The sequence below is a fragment of the Mycteria americana genome, chromosome 16 (genome assembly GCF_035582795.1).
Source record: "Mycteria americana isolate JAX WOST 10 ecotype Jacksonville Zoo and Gardens chromosome 16, USCA_MyAme_1.0, whole genome shotgun sequence".
Taxonomy (NCBI): domain Eukaryota; kingdom Metazoa; phylum Chordata; class Aves; order Ciconiiformes; family Ciconiidae; genus Mycteria; species Mycteria americana.
In genome coordinates, this window is record NC_134380.1 from 2,665,135 (window position 1) to 2,685,190 (window position 20,056).

The 20,056-nt window shown below is 47.7% G+C and overlaps 1 protein-coding gene across 1 annotated transcript in view; it reads right to left on the reverse strand.

Moving 5' to 3' along the window:
- Window positions 1-4,641: 4,641 nt before the first annotated feature.
- Window positions 4,642-20,056, reverse strand: part of STX8 (syntaxin 8) — a 106,830-nt gene continuing 91,415 nt past the window's right edge. Inside the window, exon 8 of the mRNA XM_075519205.1 lies at window positions 4,642-5,708. Within this exon, the coding sequence (XP_075375320.1) occupies window positions 5,641-5,708 (68 nt within the window). The 3' untranslated portion in view covers window positions 4,642-5,640. The remainder of the gene's footprint in view (window positions 5,709-20,056) is intronic.

Consider the following 20,056-nt stretch of genomic DNA (forward strand, 5'->3'; position numbering starts at 1 on the left):
GCAGGGCCAAGCCCCGGCCCCCTCCCCGATGCCACCAGGTCAGAAGGCTGCAGGAGGAATGCCACCCACCCCATTCCAGGGCCAGACCCCTCCAGGCACCAACACAACCCGGGAAATCAGAAAGAAACGGAGTTTGCACAAGACAGGAAACAACTCGGAGCCCACCGCAGCCAGAGCGACCCACAGAAGCAAAGTCCCCATCCCTGTCCCACCAGGACCCTGTCCCTTGATCCCTGTTGGAGTTTTGTGCTTTCCAACCAGACTAGAGAAGCCCCTTCGCTCCATCCACGGTCCCCCAGTGCTCCTCGTGCGCTCCCAGTAACCTCGACCTGCAGGAGCAGCTGGTGTAACTGGTACACAGCCCTCTTCCTCTGGGGAAGGCAGAGTAGCGCCGTTTTCGGGGTGTCGGGGGGATGCAACTCTTCCCTGCAGCCACCCCTGCTCCAGGACATCTCCTGGGGGGACACCTCTGGCCCGTCACCCAAAGAGGGACAAGATGTCACTCCTAAACATCAACCTCCGCAGCCAGGGCTGCGGCTCTGTTGGGGTACCAGCCACATTGCAACCAGCGAGGAACCCAAGCGCCCACCCATCACCCTGGGGACAGGACCGAGGTCCTCGGGGGGCGAAGGGGGTGGCCGGGAAGGGGCTGCGGTGCCTTCAGCGCGGCTTCGGAGAGCAGCTGAAATGCCAAAACAATCATCAGTCGACGGTAGCACCCGACAAAAGTCGTTTCGTCTCGTTTCTGTTCGTTTCGTCGTGTCTGTGCCCTCTCCCTGCACACCCGCCTCCTCTCCCCTCACAAAACCTGTGTTCGTTTTGGGGTTCAGTTTGTTTTTTTTTTTTTATTATTTCTGTTAATATCTTGAACTGTAAATGTTGTTTAGTTATGACCATTGCATACTGCTTTGGGCGATGTTTCTTTACAATGCATACTAATATATTATGGTTATTATATATGAATATATTTAATGACACGTGAAAAAGTTGTGGATTTTCTTATTGTTTTTCCAAGTTGTTTCGGTTTTTTTTTTTTCCCCTCTTCATTTGTTTGTTTCGTTAGATTGGCTGTAATTGAACCCGAAGGAGCTTGTAACTGTTCAGCACCCACTCGGTAGAACTAAAGTCAGAAACCAGTTGAATAAACTTGTAAACTGTAAAAATCTCCAAGGATCTCTTCTTCCTCCCACCCCATGGGCCGACAAGCCCGAGGGATGGCGACCTGGGCAGGGAGCTGACGGTGTCCCCTCCGCCTCCCTCGGTCTCTGCCAACATCCCTTTGGCAGGGTCCGAGGCGGGGCACAGCTATTTTTGACCGTCAGTCCCAGCCGCGTGTCCCACCAGCATCCTCCCACCAGCGCTCCCCGTCACCGGCCGCACGCCCTTGGGGACAGCGGGGTCACTGCAGGCTCACGGCGGGTGGGATGGGGGGGTCCCCACCAGCACCTCTGGGCTCTCCGGGATTGCTGTGAGCTCTGGACCGGGGTACGTCCTGCCGGGCTCCCCATCCTTCCTCTGCTGCGGAGGAGACCGTGCCCTGCAGCGGGACAGAGCCAGGGCACGCCGAAACCCGTGGGACCCCGCACAGAGGGGGTGGACAGGCATGGGGAGAGGGGACAGCCAGAGCCTGGGGTCAGGGGAGCTGCCAACCCCACTCCGGACCCGTTTTCTGCCCCCGTCCACAGGCTGCTTGCCAGCGCCGTCCCTTTCTGCCCATCCGCTGCAGGGGGCCTGGGCTCCGTCACCCCTCTCCCGCGGGGCATCACTGGTGCCAGACACTACTGAAGCAGCTGGTACTCGAGACCAGGCAAGTGCTGGTGGCACGGACAAGCTAGAAGGCTGGAGGCAGGGGGGAACTGAGGCAGCAAAACACTTCCAGAGACAAAAATATGGCAAAAGGTCCTGCAAACTGCCGAGGGGTCGGCGTATGTGACCCACGCCCTTAGCGTCACTGGTAATTTATGAATTCAAAAACATCTCAGAGGTCAGAAATCTCAGATCTTTACTGCAGAGACAAATGGGTCACGAGTGCCACCACCTCTGCTCCGGGGCTGTCACCTGCGGCTCCACAGAGAAGCAAATGGGTTTCCCAGATCGCTCTGGCTCCAGGTCCTCCTGGCAGGCGGCCGGTTGTCCAAAGGAGACAGGGTAGCTCTGAAAAGAGGGGAAAGAGCCTATTCCCACTGAGGGCCAGACCCGGAGCGTTTGCTCGCAGCCTGGTCCCCCCAGGCAGCGCGGGAGAGCAGCCATCCACTGCGCCAAGCTCAGCACCAAGCTCACACCCAACCTGCAGAAATAAAGGCGTGTGAAAATGCCCAGCAGCCTTTCAAGATCATCTTTATCCTCACGTAGGAGCTAGGGACTTCTTATCAAGGGCGCTTGGACATGTAAGCACCTCTAACACGTACCAGATCTTCCCCCAGCACTTGTATTTTTGATGAAATAACTGGCAACAGCTAAACTCCCAAGCGCATCCTCATTCGAGAGAAATGAAGGAGATGCAAGGGAAGGCAAAGCCTGGGATATCTCTCCGGGTGGGCACCAGGGAAATGGGGAACACATCCGCTTGGAGAAGCCACCGCAGGTGCGTGACTCCAGCAGCCCCACGGTGCAGGTTCAACGGGCAGCTTGAGCATCCTTTGCCCCTGCCTGGAAATCAGAGCAGCCCGCGGCTCGGTGAAGCCGCGCTGGACCCCGGTGAGCTGGGCTCTCCGCCCCCGCTTGCTCAGAGCCAACAACCAGCGGCTCTGGTATTTGAACCTTCCCTTTTCTTTGGTGGGGCAGGGAGACAGAAAAGCTTTCCACACACGGCAGAACGCTGCCAAATCCACTTCTTTTTAATGAAACTCCTCACCCACATGACACATTAAATGTTACCTAAAGGGCAAATCTGAGAACCCCTTTGTTAGACGTTTCAGCAGAGCAAAGCCTCGCGTTTCTACCTTTCCCAGGCACTAACAGAAAAAATGTGCTTGAGGACCCAACAGGTCAGAAAACATCTTTTTAAAGCCTCTATCAGAACAAAGTCACCACGACACGTTGATCAGGATGAATTACGAATCCATCCTGCGCATCCTGGGAATTCAAACAAAACCTTAATTCCCTCCATAAATGACAGTTTTAATTAGAAACCCAAGTGTGGAGTCTCATCTCAATGAACTGCATGTTATTCTCCTGCTGTCACCAAACATCCAGGAGGCTGCACCGGAGCCGTGAGTGAAATCCCGCTGCAGGGCTGGGGCTCGGGCTGCCCATGAGAAACAACTCCAGGAGAGTTTCCAGTGTTGGTCCCTCCACACATGAGCTGCAGGAACGCACAAGTTTTGAACACGTCTCCAAAGCTGCCCGTTACTTGTTTCCAGCTGGAGCAGCCTTGCTTAAAGCTCCGTTTCTAATCTGAGATCAAGCAATAAACCATCAAAAACCCGTTGTGTCCTTTTGAAAACCACGAGAATGTAAAACTCTCTTTTTTTTCCCCCTTCCCTCCTTTGAAGGTTGTAGGATGAAGCACTTCTCAAAGGAAAAGCAAGCAAGCAGGCACAACCTGGACTGGACTTTTACAGGCATCAGGAAGGATTTTCTCTAGGAAAGCACATGGAAATGCATAGAAGACTCTGCTCCCTCCCGGCCGTGGGCATCATTTGGTTTGCTTCACAGGCAGAATGTGGTATCTACCTACCACCAAGTCCAAGCCTGGATCTCCCACCTTTGACCGTACACACCAGATGAGGATGCTGAAGCCAGCAGAGCACAGTCCGCCTTGCCCCAAGATTTCGAATCCCTCCAGAGGAGCTGGTCTCCCCTCCAGCTCCAACCTTCAGTGCTGAGCATCAGAAGATGGGTTGGGCACCAGCACAGAGCCCCGTTTCAAGCCCAATGCCCTGCGCCACGAGGCACGGCTTTCTCTGCACCAAGCTCCTCTCTCCACCTACTCTCTGCCCTTCCCAGGAACACGCAGACAGGCAACCGTGCTCTTCAGCTCCAGGGAACGGCTCCTATCCACCAGTTACAGGTATGTATTCAGTGGGGACCCAACAGTTCCCCGCCTCTGTTTCCTGCAAAACCCCATTTTCTCCCATCATAGCCAGCTCGGTCATTCCCACCGCAGATCCTGGCGCAACTGCGTCAAAGCCTCAGCTACAGCCAACACCTGCACGCTGCAAGGAGAAGAGCAATTTCGCACTCCGATCTGCGGATCACCAAGCACTTAACAAAGGGGCCAGTGCCCAAGTCCCAGCTGACAGATGAGGAAACTGAGCTCAGAAGAGCAAAATGGCTTCGTGTCACTCAAGAGGGGATGCAGCACCAGGACACCCTGGTTTCCCACCTCCCAGACCAGCGCTAGACCTGCTAGACGTGCCACCACCGCAACTGTGTGGGTGGCAAGCAGGGAGAGGGAAACGAGTGCCAGGAGCCCGTTGAGAGCTGTGAAAGGAGATACTCCACCACCGCAGGTGAGGACCAGCCCAGGGCTGGCAGGTGTTACGGATCCGCCAGGAAATGTATGTCATGATACACATGAAGTCTGACAGGAATTGCTTTTTTCCTTCTCCAGATCAGCTCTCAGGAAATGGAAGCGTTGGAGAATCATTCAAGTGGAACAGGAGATGATAGGAAACAATAAAAACCCAGGCAGATAAGTTGTATATAAATGGATCGGCTTTTATTCAATATTTATTGCTTGCTCTATCAATTCTGAAATCAAACTGGCATGTATAACAAAATAATGATTTTCTTGGCCAGAAGCGAACATTCGATACTTCTTTTTCACTAGTTTTTACATAGGTACTCCTTCCTCTCAGTTTTAACAGCGTGTGAAAAGTTATAAAAGAAAGAGGCAGACCTCGATCGCCGAGATTAGTACGTTAATGCCAGCACATCTCCTGCGGCCAGCCTGGCAGAGCACGGCACAGCACGTGGAGAGCACGCCTTCCTCATGAGCGCACGTCGGGCAAGGCTTTCCACTCTTTAAGCGCCTCGTTCAAGACTCGCTGCTGTTTACATTTCTATCCGTGGAGATCGACACCGATAACTCTCCCCCAAGGGCCAAGGACTGACTCACTCGCCAGCGTTGCTGTGCAGCTCATGGGGGTCCTGCGCCTCTCTGCAGGGCTCCACGTGCCCTTGCTTCCCATCCTGCGAGAATCCAGATGCAGTCATTCCCCAAAAACATTTATTCCTTGAAACAAGTAAGAATTTTCATTCTGAAGGAAGGTATCAGAAAGCACAGGAGCACCACTGCTGTACTCCCAAACTACACCTTTATTTTAGTATTTTAAAGCCCTCGGAGACTGACCACTCAGCAGAAGCGGCAGCGGGCCGGGCAGGCAGCACCCTGACACCAGTGCGTGCTCAGCCGCAGATGCACCGACAAGTGCATCTATTGTACAGCCAGCTGCAGCCTCCCGAGTGCCAAATGAAGGTGGGAAGAGAGTCCTTTTCAAGTTCAAACCCTCCAAATCACGCAGTGCTCTTCAGCTGTGCACCGACGGAAGAGCGGATGTCTGTCGAACACAGCTTCATTCTCATACTGTTGAGTTTATTTAAAACACAGAAGGTCTTTGCACAAAGTCGGTCTCTTCTCTGGAGTCCTCCGCGCTCAGCTGTCGAGCAGCAGCTCCGATGGGCCCCATATCCGCATTACTGTGTCGGCCAGACTGCAACCACAGCAATCGCAATCAGCAGCAACACAATCACCACCAGCATTCCTGGAAAAGATGAAACGACGTTAAGGTTGCTGCCTTCATCTTTAACAATTGGTCTTTTGCAATTAAATTCTTCCTCTGAGTCCTGCTCCTCCTCCCAGCTGAGATAGATTTTCCCCCATGCAAGCACCTCACCAGATCCCTGCACGCCGATGACCTGAACAGCGGCGTGGACTCAAACGCCACGTTGGTAAAGCAGTTCTTTCTCTTCCTGACCCTTCAAATTAATGGTTTTTAACAGTGCCTGCAGGGTATCTTCCTACTTAAACATCTGCCTTGCAAAGATTAAGGGATATGTTTAACTCATGGCTAGGCCAGTTAAGCTTTTCTAGAATCCCTCTGTACCATCCCACTGGGGCAAAGGATTATTCAGAAGGAAATCCAAATTGCATCAGGAAATTGTTTCCAATACAAACTACTCCTGCTTTCAGACAAAACTATTTGCAGAGCAAAAGCAGGGCTTTCGGGTATGTACCTGACTTGGGAAAATGAAGATCAAGCAGCATCAAAGAGAGTCTAACAGTGCTCTCCCCAACCGTGCAGCACGCGGGCTCCGTGTGCTCCAACCTGCCCCAAAACCATGCCGGCTGATATGCAGAAGTTAATGACTAACACAATCTTACAAAACTTTATGACTATTTTTTAGTTCGGGCACACCACGCTGGTCTGCAGAAGGATGGTGTTAAAAAAATGTAAGTTATGGATCGTTTTGAAGACTGATCCAGAAAACCAGCAAAGCAGATTTTCCTCTCTCAGCTAAACAATAGCAATAAGGCGACACGGCTGTCAGACGCCTGCTAGAGAAAACTAATTCTCCTTAGTTTCCCCTTTCTTCGGGAGAACTCTCCCCTTTCTCTCCTCTTTCTTAGAGGAGAGAAAGAAATGTTTGACTGAAAATGGACTGGATCCCTGTGGTCCACCCCATCTCCTCCCTAAGCAGCCCCAACACGTGAACTCCTCGCGCGGCCGGCTGGACCACTGCACGCTTCGGGCACTGGCATCACGCACACAGGTAACCCCTGGGGTTAAACGATCTCTTAATTAGGAGGCTTTTGTCTTGGTTTAGTATCTGCTCCATGCTATCCCGCTGTCAGAGCTGTGGGAATATGTGAGGGCTCCACGAGCGGAAAAAATGTCCCTTCATTTGGTCCGCTCACAGATGACTATTACTCAACCACTTACAATATTTACAAGTCCAGCTCATGGCAATTAAAAAAGGATGTATTAAAATAAACTCCTCTTTCCAAGCTGGAAAAGGATATTAGACATCGCTTTTTGTAAATAGTGTCATGTTTTCTGTGCAGAAACTGTTTCTCTGCCAGGGGTCCAGGATTTTTTTCCAGGGAAATAAGAGTTGCCACCAACAGTATTTTTTTCTTTTATGCTCAGTTGAAACCACTCGTTATCTGAAGCGAGCTTGAGCAGCGCTTCACTGCACTGGCTCAAGCAGGTCTCGCATACCGAGCCTTTCTTTTCCTTGCAGGAACAGCTGACCGCAGAGACGGCAGCAGCTCCGTACGCTCCACCTGGGATGCCCAAGGACTGCGGCAGGACTCGGCCCTGAGGTGGGGTGTGGGGATCAGCTCTTTGGCTAGGCAGGGACGAGGGCTTTAGCTAAATAGCGGATAGCTACTGCATCCTTTGGGGTAGGATGATTTGGGGTGATTTTTTGAGAGCACACTAAGCTTCAGGCTAAACCTGGATGACACTGCTTATTAATCACATTAAATGGAATAAACTAGTAAAAATGCGTCTGTCTGTTCCTGCCACTCTCTTTGCACCCCTGGCAAGGGCTTGGGTTTGGCTCTGACGCCAGAAGCCACCGGCACCGTGCTGCACAACGCTGCCTTTTCAGCTGACGACCGCTGTGCTTGCACCCAGCCCCGGCAGGCGCGGGGCAGCCAGGGTCCGTGCCGGGAACACCCGGGAAACAGGGTTTCTCCCACCATGGCTCACCAGCACCAGCTCCCTCGCAGGTGAAGTCCTTCGGGAAGCATCCCAGAGGATGCTCCGGCTGCTGGGCTCCTGCAGCGCCTAGCCTAGCTCCAGATCCTCCTCCTGGGTCAGTGCCTATCAATGCCAAGTCCGAGCATATTTGACACAGCTGGATCTCGGACCATACACAGGCCACTTGCTCCGACCCACCGGAATGGGTGAGACAGGGATATCGTTCAGTTTTCAACCTCAGCCGACCACTCAACACACCCAGCGACACGAACTTAGATTAATCCATTGGGAACATGATCTATACTTTTACTGTGCTTCTAGTCTCTCGCTTTTTACATCTTAATATACATTTTGTAGTCTTCAACAGAGCCAGAAGCAAATAATTTTCTTAAATTGGGAAGAAATAAGATCTGATAAAGCTGCCACATTCAGATTCTCTGTTATGCTTTGCACTGGAGGGAAAAGTTTTAGAGGGTGCAAATCCTTAGCACAGTTTCAGTGTAACAGAGTTTATGGACTTCAGCAATTAAGAGACAACAGAGATCAGTTTCTTGGAAAATACTCTATAGGTGTGAATTAGTAATGATACAAAGTGGAGTTAATGGGGCGTAATTATTCTTTGACAACTCCCAAGAAAAACTGCACATAAACCCAGAATTACTACACAGCAGGAACAGGGGAAGGTGGGGGACTAATAAAGTATTGCTAATGGGCAACAGCAGAAGGAATAGGAAACTTAAGAGGACGTTCAGGGCAACAAGAGCGGGACAGCAAAATGAAATAAACTTCATTTTATTCCTGGAAAGAGACTGGTACTAAAAACCTGGAGCCACTTTTCTGTCTCCAAAAGCAGTGGTTAAGTACTCACTCCCCACGTGAGAGATGGAGAAGCAGAGATGGCACGTGTCGGTGCAATATAAATCAGCAACCCGCCAGTATTAAAGGCTTATCTGATCCGTGCGATATGCACAAAAAATAGGACGATATAAATTGTCAATAACACACAAATTTCAAAGTACCTCTTGCATGATAGAGACCAGATGTTATGCACATTTTTTTTCCACCCTATACTACAGAACGGCAGATTAGAAGGATCTGAAGCTTTTAAACCTGGGTGTTTCACAGAGTACAACATGTTTTCCTACAAAAACTGCGGACAGGATCTGACAGTGATTATGCCTTCTAGATTCCCTGCCTGCTTTGCCTTCTTTTGCTCAAGTCCTATGAAATACAAATATTCCCCTCGACAAGAACTCCTCAAAGAGAAGTTCAGGAATCAAAGCCACTAACAAAGTAAACAGGATCAGAAAGCAAAAGGAAACAGTGACAAGAATACAGATTTGAAATGCATTTCTCAGGGAAATGTGGGAAGTGCAAGCAGAAGTCTATGTGCAATTACAGAGCAATTAATTAAGGCAGGTTGGAGAAAGTGCAGTGCTCTTGAAGCTCTGTCTGCTAACGAGTTTGAGACGGTGCTGCTGTTCCAGCTCGGAGGAGCAGTGCAGAAATGCAGAGGACACGTCCCCAGCTTACGCTGAGTTTCAGGGCACGGCGTGCCGGCAGGACGCAGGGTCTCCCCGCCGTTCCCGGAGCACCAGCACTCGTGCTGCATTGCCAGGTTTTAATCTTACTGCCGAGATCAGCTGCGCCTCTGCTCGTCACCCCGATCCCGACCCCCCGGTCCCTGGGCAGCCGGGGGGTGCAATACTCAAACCTAGCAAAGCCTTTTAAAAAAAAAAGTTAAGAACAAATTTTCAGATATAAGATGGAAAGAAAAGGTTATAGTATATGTAATTTATCTCTAGGTTAAGATCGCTCTTTAGTCTGTCTCACCTGCTATCTGTCCAGCCGTGAGACCAGAGGACCTGGGGTTCACACCATACCCCATCTTCCTGGGGTCACCTGGGGCAGCCCTTCTCCAAGTCCCAAATCTATTCCCTCTCCCCAGGATTTATCAGATGTGAGGGTCGCTGGTTTGGGGTTCATCATGGACACCCTTCCCGCCATACCCAATTTACTCCTACACAAACAACTTCCCAGCTGGGGTTCACATGGAAAGGCAAATACGTCCTCCGGGTCTGCATCTGCCTGAAGAGATTTGGGCATCTAGAAGATCATCTTCCACCCCCAGTTTGCACCTCAGTTTCCAGGGGGGTAATGATCTGTGTAAATACATGTGATGGCTGAGGACCGTATCCCCTTGTGTCTATCCAGCCAGACAGTAACTACCCCTGCCCCGTCGGGACTGTGTAACTTGAGGGTGTAAATTCTCGTTAGAAATAAGACCGCACTTAAAGCCCATACTTTCTGGTGCACTGCCAGCCGTCCTCGGCGATAACGAAACACTAGTCACACAGACGACAAGTCCAAGAAATCATTTCATTTCTCTCTCTTCATCCCAAACTTTGCTGTTTTCCCGTCGCACAGACCCCAGACGTGGCTTGAAGCTGCACCACGCCGAGCACCGTGCAAACCCGGGACACAGCACATCCCTGCCCTCAAAAGCATCCCTCTCCTCTCGGTACGGAGCCCAGGCTACAGGCGCTGCACCCGTGTTACAGCCTCCACCACGCTGCAGAAATCCCGGATGGGCTGCAGAGCTGCGAGAGGACAGAGAATAATTAACATCTCTGGTTTGTAACTTCACGCAAGCGCAGGGTGCCGTGTACTAAATAAGCCTATTTGCCTCAAATAACTGTTATGAATCACAAATAACACTGATGAATTGGTTTCCTCGGAGAAGAGCGGATACCTACCGTCAGCCAGCAGCCGGCTTTTGTGTTTGTGATTAATCATCGAGACTTTCCAATTCCTTCTGCTGCCTGTTCAGATGGAGGCAGCTGAGACTCAACGATCTGCAGTTTTCTTTAAAGCATTTTTAATTCCTAATGCTAACGACGGCTGGAGCCCAGCAGAAATTTCTGCTCACAAGCACTGCCGCCAACGGAGAGACGAGCCTTCGCAGCACCCATACAAAGCAGCCAATTGTTGCTTGTCAACTGGGTGCTTATGCCAGCTTTCTGACAAGGCAATATTTGCTGTGAAATATCCACTTATTGTGCTGAATATAACTCCTGGGAATCTGAGCGTGTTTAGGATCTGGCCGGGGTTCAAGTGCCTTTGAACAGGCAGGCAGGAACTTGGTCATAAATACATTGTGTTTTGACAAGTCCCTCTTGAATAACTGTCAAAAGATTTCTGGTCTGCTTCTATCAGACTATTGATTTACCATTAAAATCGCTCTGTAGCCACAGAGTGCTGGCCATTGAGATTTAATGTGTTATCAATTAGAGCACCCAGGTTTCTACAAGGTGTCTCACATCACAACTTCACACGGGGCAGCCCCTGCAGAGGAGACAGTTGCACCTTCCTCCTTGGCATCCCCTGCTCCAGTAACAAGATACTGGTTTCATTTTTATAAATGCACGCTGGCAAGGTATATTCCAAGGACTGAGGATACCTTCGTTCAAAGGTGCAAGTAATGTCAGCAACGCTTCAGCTCTTCTCTTTCAGCCCCCTGGCAGCCAGGCACTCCTACACGCAAGGAGCAGGCACTTGACACTGCTTCATATGGCTGCCCAGCATCCCCGGCTAGTGCAGCGGGTAGGTCATGACCAATACGCTCCAGCCACAACCCCAAAATTCAAGAGCTATGCCTACACTCACCCCAGCACCCCCATCCAGCTGAAGGTAGGGATGTGAAAGGAGCAGGCAGTGGCTGAGGCACCCAGGGCTTCGCAGGTCACATTGAAGGTCTCCAGTGGCAGTGCCCATCTGTCCTTCTGCCTTGGAGGCATCTTCCAGTTGAACACCAGGTCCACTCTACTACTCTTTAATTAACCCCAAGCCCGTCAGTAACGGACACAAGACATCCACATCAAGATATTCACCCGCTGCCATCTCTCCGAGCATCAGGCCAGCTTGGGCTGCCACTGGAAATATCCAGTCACTAGGGAGAACATCCTACATGCTTTCAAAGCATACTAGGAGGGTTTATGAAAGCAAGTGCAGAGGGAATTTGCCTGTGATAGCTGAGGTCTGGACTCAATGAGCAAGGAAATCTCTTTCAGTCCCTGCTGCTATAATTAGTGCACAGAATATTGGTCAGTCCTTATAAATAGGATAAGTAAATATGAGCATATGCTAAGGGCTGATGTTTCCTTTTCATGGGGGTGCATAGCCACGGTTTCTCTTTCTGGTTCGAAGCAGACTGCTCTGGCAGCAGGGCAGTCCCTCCCAACCCGGGAGCAGCAACAGTCTTTTGGACACGGACTTGACCAATGCGATCCCCATCTGTCATCCCCAAATCCACGTCAGCTGGAAACCTGGAGATTTGGGAAGCAGCTGTCCTTTGGGCGAGCTGTATGGTTTCACGGGCTCAGTGCTCTTTCCGAATATTGAACATATTCAGAAAGCAAACCCAACCACACGCTGGCTGCTTGCTGGTTTCTGGATGGTGGAGTAAATACTGATTTCAGCCCATTAAAAAAAAAAAAAATTTCTAAGGCATGTATGTGTGTGTATCCAAATCATCTGCCACGACTTCAAAAGCTGAAATGTTCCATCCAAGTCTGTTTCAAGAACTTCTAACTTGCAACTGGCAAATCCCACCCAAAAAATGAGACGCGCCTATTTGTGATCTGCCCCGGCGCTTGCTGTCTGCAGAGAGGAGGCCGGGGGAAAGCAGCCCCGCAACAAGCCCCGAGCATCCCTCAGCACCTCGCTGGTGACTATTTCTGTGAACAGGAGTTTTGCCTGGGGTTTTCCTTATCTTTTCTGCTGATGTGTGTGTACCGAGTACAACAATACTCAATAACACCGAAGGCTCAGCATTGGTGTCTTTTATAGGTTATAAAATAATAATAAATAGCATGCTATGACTTTAAAGAGCCTGGTATGGCATTACATTATCTGGAAAAAGTGGCTTGTTTTATGCCAAGAAAGTTATATTCCCACAGAACTGTCTATCCAGAAGTTTATGAATAAGTCTTCTTTTACAAGTGACATGGAGCGCTAACTTATAAACACATAATAGTTGTTTTATAGGGCAGGAGAGAAGCGGGGAAAAGATGGGAGTTTCAACAAGAGGCTGTAGCGTCATAGCTGCTTTCTATAAGGACTTCTTTTTAATGTCATAGTTTAAAAAAACAAAACAAAACAAACTGTATCTGCTTTTTCGGTAAGTTAATTTTAAGTCCGTGTTGCCAGATATATCGTGCCCGAATCTGTTCAAAACCTTTATTTTCAAGGCAACAGAGAACCAACTCGGAAGGCTGGCTCCAAATCCGACGCACATACCTAAAGCACTAGTTTAACATGGCAAACACCCGAAGAAATCCATCTTGCTGTCCTTTACGTTCCCTAAAAAAAGCCAAACACTTTCTCCCCCAAAAGCTATAAAAAAAATCTTTCCTTCTAACATTTTCCTCATTTCGAGCGAGACGGGGTATTCAATTTGTATTGCATTAAGAACCACTTTAGCATAAATCCCACGCTATTAAGCTGGCTTGTATGTAAATACACTCCCCGATTCCTACACCTGCATCATTGAAACCATCTCTCCAGAGGCTTGTTCTTTATTAGTTTTGTGACAGCCAAACTTTTTCTTGGGCGATACGTCTGTGTAAAACGCTGCGATCGCACATTATCCTACACCCCCGCCCGCCCAGAGGAACCTGGACGTTATTGCTTTTGACCTTCCTTTTCAACTGGTCTGACTTGAGAAATTTAACACTACAATCGTACCTCTCAACTCTGACATCAAAATCATTGGCAATTCTCAAGAAATCAAGAACAGGCTCTGCGAACAGTTATTAAAGGCTCCAAATGCCCATGTGTTTCATTGGTCTAGAGGAGAAAAAAAGAGAGACGCTTCTCAAAAAAGCTGAGCTCTTTGGAAACAACAATTATTGCATTATTAATTCCTTATTTGGAAGAAAGAAAAACCTAGGTCATTCCTATGTAAGATGAAAAAACTCTTACTTTATGAGTTATTCCACATTTGGAGCTATTCATGCAACACTAGATTAACCTGAAGAAATGAGTTATCCGAGTCAAAGGTACAGACTTTGTTTATACACATTAACTCCTCAGTCAACATTATTTCACGTATTAAAAAAATTGCATTTTTGTGGGTTTTTTGTCACTTTGGGTTGGAGCTACGCTTCCCTCTCGGGCCCACAGATGAGTTTGTTGTTAATACAAGCCTTTCATTGGGGCATGAAGATACCTTACATTACTGACAGCAAGACCTGTTGGCAAACAAAGTGTGTCTAAGTAACAGCAAGATAAAAACCACCACTATTGGAAAATAAATGTCAGATTCAATCCCAGAAGCAGCATGGAGTGAGTTTACATCCAAAACGTTTATTGCTTCAGTGATCGAATAATCCCGAGCGTTTGGGTCCCAAACCACATGCGCAGCCCTCCGAAAGGAAGTGAGATAAGTGTTTCTCTTAATCCATTATTGTTATACTTCAATTTGCTTCTTTTTTAATCTATTTTTCAAATTATAAATGCACGCCAGATAGTATATTGAACTACTTCCAAGCACAATTGCAAAGAAATCCCATATTCCTTCAAAAAGCGATATACGCTGTACAAACCCAACCTCGCATGAACCGCAACAGTCAGAGGAATAGCTCAAATTAATTTGGTCACAGCCTTCAACCGCTGCTCACGTTTCAACATCTCCGATGCTTAGCTGCTCTGCGTGAGGGTAATCGCCTGCCTTTGGCAGTGGTCGGAAGGTTTCGATGCAACAGTTTAAGATGCTGCATAAATATACATTTGACTGCACATGTCTAAGTCTACACAATTCATTAACCTCTTGCATTGACCTGAGAACCAGACCAGAAGAGCACGTGAAAGACAGGAAGGTTTCCTAAGGAAATTGAGAAATGTAAGTGCATTTTACCTTCTGAGCCACCAGAAATGAAGCTCAGAGACAGGCAAGACATTTGTCTGGATTTGAAGACAAGTTGAGAGCACAGCAAGAACTAAACTGTCACAAGCTTTAACTTTCAGAGAAGTCTGTAGGAAAGGGAACACTTTGAGCTAAATTTGTATCTACTTTAAATAGCAGAAGGTAGTTCACAGAGGACAACCTAGGAGAAATGGTTCAACGTTCCTCTGAGACAGAATTACTGAACCAGAGAGCTTTAAAGCAATTTATACACATACCTGAATAATACCTTTCTGCAAAAATGCTTGATAATAAAATCATTTATTGGACTCATCATTGCACAAAGAGCAGATGTAAGAGGCAACAGCTTACCTAATTTACTTCCTACCCAAAAACCCCCAACATTTACTGGAGCCTCTCTACTCGCTGCTGTACCAAAGAAAAGATCAGATGTATTTAATGAGCAATATTAACTCTGCAACAATTTCTCTCCAACTTTGTTAACCATGCTAAAGGCAGGCTAAAAGAAAGCCCCTCCGGAGCACCAGCTGTCTTTTGGAGTAAATTCATGCAGGACCTTGCACCCCTGCCCAGCCAAAGCTGACAATTTAAGACCTTAAGTCTCCCCGAGAGTCTCTTTTTGTGTTTTCCCACATACTGTCTATTTTACTTCAAGACAAACCTGGCAACCTCTACTCATCTCTGATGCCCTTTTCTGATGGGTGTGCTGGGGCAGCACCAGGTGCAGAGGTCCGAAGTTGTGCAGGAGATGACCCAGCTCCCAGCAAGCCAGAAACTGGAAATATTCTCATGTTTTTTCCTTTTGTTCTTGCTAGAGTGACTTCACAGACTTTCCTTGCTTGTCCCCACACTGCTATTATCAAACTATTTCCAACCCCAAAGGTCATCGGCAGACATGGTTACTGGATTTTTCTGCATGTGGCTTATTTTTCTTCCCTTTTTTATTTTTATTAAATAAGCACGCACACTTTCCAATTTTCCCTTCTCCAAACTCTCTAGCATCCTTTCCCTTACATAAGCAACGCCAAGAAACAAGATCAGTCGAGCAATGTGCTGCATTTCTGAATAACTGTGTTACAACTTGGAACGGGACTTGTGAAAGTTTCAAAAACCTCCATGTGCACTAAAGGTTTCCCAGAAGAAAGGAAACAAAACAAGCCCAAACAGGATCACAGAAGTTCTACAAATCCCAGTCTTTCAGATGAGGTTCACCCAGGCGAGCCCAACCAAGCCACAGGTGTCACCTGAACCCCTTTGTTCTGGCATAAGCTCAGCAAAAATCAGGACAAAAGGGTGAGAAAGCGCAGATTTAACTGGGACATCCCCATCTCTAGGCTTACCAGAAGTTATCCTCCCCACGCCATTGAGGGAGAGCAGCAATGAAGAACAGAAGAAGCATTTGGCGTGGACTACAGCTTCATGAACCGTGGTGGAGAGAACAGCCGGGAGCTAAAGGGTGTGAAGGAGAGCCAGGTGAAGCTTTCCTTGCAAGGCGGCAACGATCTTAGAACATCCAAAGGTTACCTACCATCAGGTGGTACTTCAGCAGCACAGGTCACGAAAGAGACTTCTCATTGCATTAGAAACTTCACAGATTTACCAGACAGACGCAGCACAGGCTGCAAGGAGAGGCACCAACCTGGGGCTAAGGTGAGTTAAATCCCAGAGATGGGGCGTTCGCTGCCTTCCGCAGTGCCCCGACGGCTGGTGTTCCTCCTCACACTCATACATCCACGCACCTTCTCCAGCTCAGCTTCCCCCACCAGCCCCTACTCTAGCGAGGCATGCAGAAGCTGCAGCCCAGCTGGCAAACTCAAAATGGTTTTCCTGAAAGAAAGGGTCTGCCAGGCAGCAGCTTACCCCGGAGCCGCTACCTGCAGCAAGCAGGGAAAAGGCAGAAGACATGACAGATGATCTCAGCAGGGGACTGTTGTTCCTCCACTACTTTCTCCAGTAAAAACAAATGGGGGGGGGGGAAATAATAAAATGAAAGGACGGCTCTGCTGGCCTGGCGCAGAAGGGGACATCTGCCCACATCCATCTGCCATCAGCCCGACACCCCGGTCTTTGTTTTTGGTAGGGTCAGTTTTCTACCATTATAGCTCCCTGAACTGCCTCACCAGGACACCAGTGCCAGTACAAGGAAAAAGATGGGAACATGGGGAGAGGGAGCAGGTAACCACTAGCTCTGCTGAGATGCATCAGTAAATTGTCCCATTAGGCTCTTAAATCACTTGAGAAAGTATTATCTTTTGCCTCTTCTTTTGTTTTTCACTCGAACAAATGCTGGGATTACTCACTCCCTAGTTAGAAGGCTATATTACAGTGCCAGAACGCTTCCAAAACGTTTAACGCACCAACAACTAGAGTTACGCATGAAAAAAACTGAAATAAAAATAATCACAGCTCAGTCAAACGAGTGGAATAAGCTGCAGTAACAAAACTACCGTTTTACTGCTCTATCTGAATCCACACGAGGAACTTCACTAGCAAGACATTGATCAAGTAGAAAAAGCTATAGCAGAAAAAAAAAAAATCATATAGTGTTCATACCAAGTCATTTAAGGTCAGATTAAGTGTTCTTGAAGTCTGGTCCATGTGTCTTCTATTTAAAAAAGTGCCCTGCTTGCACAGGAATTTTAAGAACTTTTGAAAATGGGATGCTGGCTCCTAAGTCACTTGGATACTTGACCGCGTGGTCAGGAGGGTTGAGATTTACATACAAATTGCAAACCTTCTAAATGGCTTCCTCAGAGCAAGAAACGGGGGTGGAAACGAGAGAATATTTAATGATTAGTTCCTTATGGCTCCGACATTCTTTAAGCATATTTCTTGCAGTCCCTGGAACACTCCTGCATTCTTGATTGCAAAATGGCAATAAGTGATTTCCTTTAAAAGCCTTGTCTTTTATTGGAATACTAAAAATACCCCACTAGCCCCACTCCACTCTACTCTCTCTCTTTCCTGGACAGGCACCATCAACCCTGATGTATTCTATTTTGAAGACAGCAATAAACATTTCAGCATGGGCTGTTCAATCCACTTCATAATAGATCTTGCGTTTCCAGTGGAGCCCCTACTAGCACCATAAATCATCTTTACACAGACTTAAGTATGAGAAACTCCAGCTAAAAAGCAGCATGGATTTTTTTCTTCTTTTTAAAAATTAAAAAATGGGTACAAACCAGTCAGGAATTAAATGACTGGCAACTTTAAACGTGAAACTACTGGGATGACCCTGTAAAAGAGGGCTGTGGCGATGGTTAGAGCCACACCATGCAGCGCTACTCCAGTCAATTCACTTGACATAAACCTATCCGGAAGATGACGCTTGGTGGGGTGAAGTCCAGAAAAAATTATCTACACATCCATTACTACTGAACAAACATGGGTTTCAAATCTGGGATACTCTGGCTGTTGCCGATTTTAAAAGCCACAGATGAAGATTAATTACATACTATGTCTGAACTGGTTACACGCATCTAATACTCCTTTTGTTTTTCCATTCTATATTGACTTAAAAGTCTGAAATGTTCTCCCAACTGCTTCGCTCATTATGCCTCTCTCCATCTGCTACAGACCTTGGAGAATAGCTCAGAGATAATTTCAGGTACACGATGAGGAAGCTACCACATAAACCACAATTTTATCTTTAATGTTCTTGGCTGAGTCAAGGAGCTTCTCCAGTAAAAGCGGTTGCGCAATCACGTTCAAGAAATAAGACCAGCTAAGTGCAGGATGCAACCAGCCTTCCTCAGCCTTAAATATAAAAGTCTTCATGTAGTCAAGAGCCAGAAGGGGCATAATTCAGAGCCCCAACGCAGGCTCCAAACACAGTCCAGTGGTGGATGGTGAGAAGGGTTTCTCGAGTATCCCTCCGTCTGTTAGGAGGTTTGGCTGGACAAGGTGACCAAGTGGCTCCCGAGCCAACCCAGCAGTGTCAGCCCCGGCACGATTACTTCTTTCCACATTAAGGGAGTCTGCTGGGAAATCTGACCTCACCGAACAAATCTGCTGGTCACATCATAACTCTGTTACAGCAATTGCCCTCAAGTCACTCCACAAACTACACGCAGCTCAGCAGCCACAGGCTGATGCCTCATGTATTGGATGAAATACAAGCTGTAGCTTTCACTTGAACACAAGCCTAATAAAGGTGGGAGATGCTTATTTTTCTACTTTTGGCTTCCCGGAGGGAAGTGAACCTAACTTTGTCTGTTGGCAAACTAGTTTTTGATCATGCTTGTGGCTGGATAGTCTCATTACCTGCCTACTGCTGTCACACGGATGGTAAGCTCTGCTCCACAGGACACAGGTAGCACCAGGCTTTGCTTAGCATCAGCTTCTCTTTCTTGGATAAATCCATCACACTTCACTGAGCCCTTCCCCATCTGCAGCGGGTCTCAAACAGGAGAGTCTGCATAAGGAAACTGCACTTATTTTTCATTGACTCATTCCATGAATTTGATCTGGGTTAATCTAGTACTCCAACAGCAAGATCTGGTGACCACAGCAAGGATACGATCTTCTGACTCTGAAGAGAAGACAACTGGAATCATAAATCATAAAACCATCAGGTGGAAGGGGACCACGGCAGGTTCTAGTGCAACCTACTGCTCCAAGCAGGGTCAAGTTAGGGAGCTGGACTCAATGATCCTTATGGGTCCCTTCCAACTTGAGATATTCCATGATTCTATGATTCTAAGACCAGACTCAGAAGATGTTGCTCTGGGCTTTTGTCAACCTGAGTCTTGAAAACCTTTAAAGCTGCACCACTGTTCAGGGAGCACGCACGCTGGATTCTCCCCAGATGAAACCACACCAGAAGATCTGCTCATTTTCACAAATAGGCTGTGCTACTCTGAGAAAGTTACTCACTAACCCGCTAAAACTACTTCACGAAGAAAAGCACAGCATGGACAAGCCAAAGAGGTAATGCTGAAGTGGGCAAATGCTTATCATCTCAAATACAACACTGAGAAAAAGGAAGAAAACCTTGACATCTTTCAGATTGGCTCTTTTAACATTTAAGAAGATTCTTAGATGGGGCTTCATTGATTTTGAAGGCAATACCAATTTAGACAAATAAAGTGTTTCACCCTAGTTTCTGCAGAAGTGTATCAGCCTGCACATAAAATTCTTGACACAGATATAGCTGGCTTTTTGTTGAGAATAGTATTTTCACAATTCAAAGAACAATCCTTCTTTTAGAAACTTGCTCAACCTTTGGCAATCCAACCTAATCAGCATACAAAACTGCAGAAACCAGCAACCAAATACTTCTTATTAATACCATTTACAGCTGCTAACAACTGTAAGAACCTTCAAAAAATGCCAAGGGAAACAGGGTGGGTGAAACAATCCCTTGCAAACAACTGAGCCAATAAATACAGAACTGTGATAAGAAATTAGGTTTGACTTGCATAATCACTTTTAAAAGTTTTTGGTAAATGGAGTCTGAAGAGCAGGAGGCTGATAA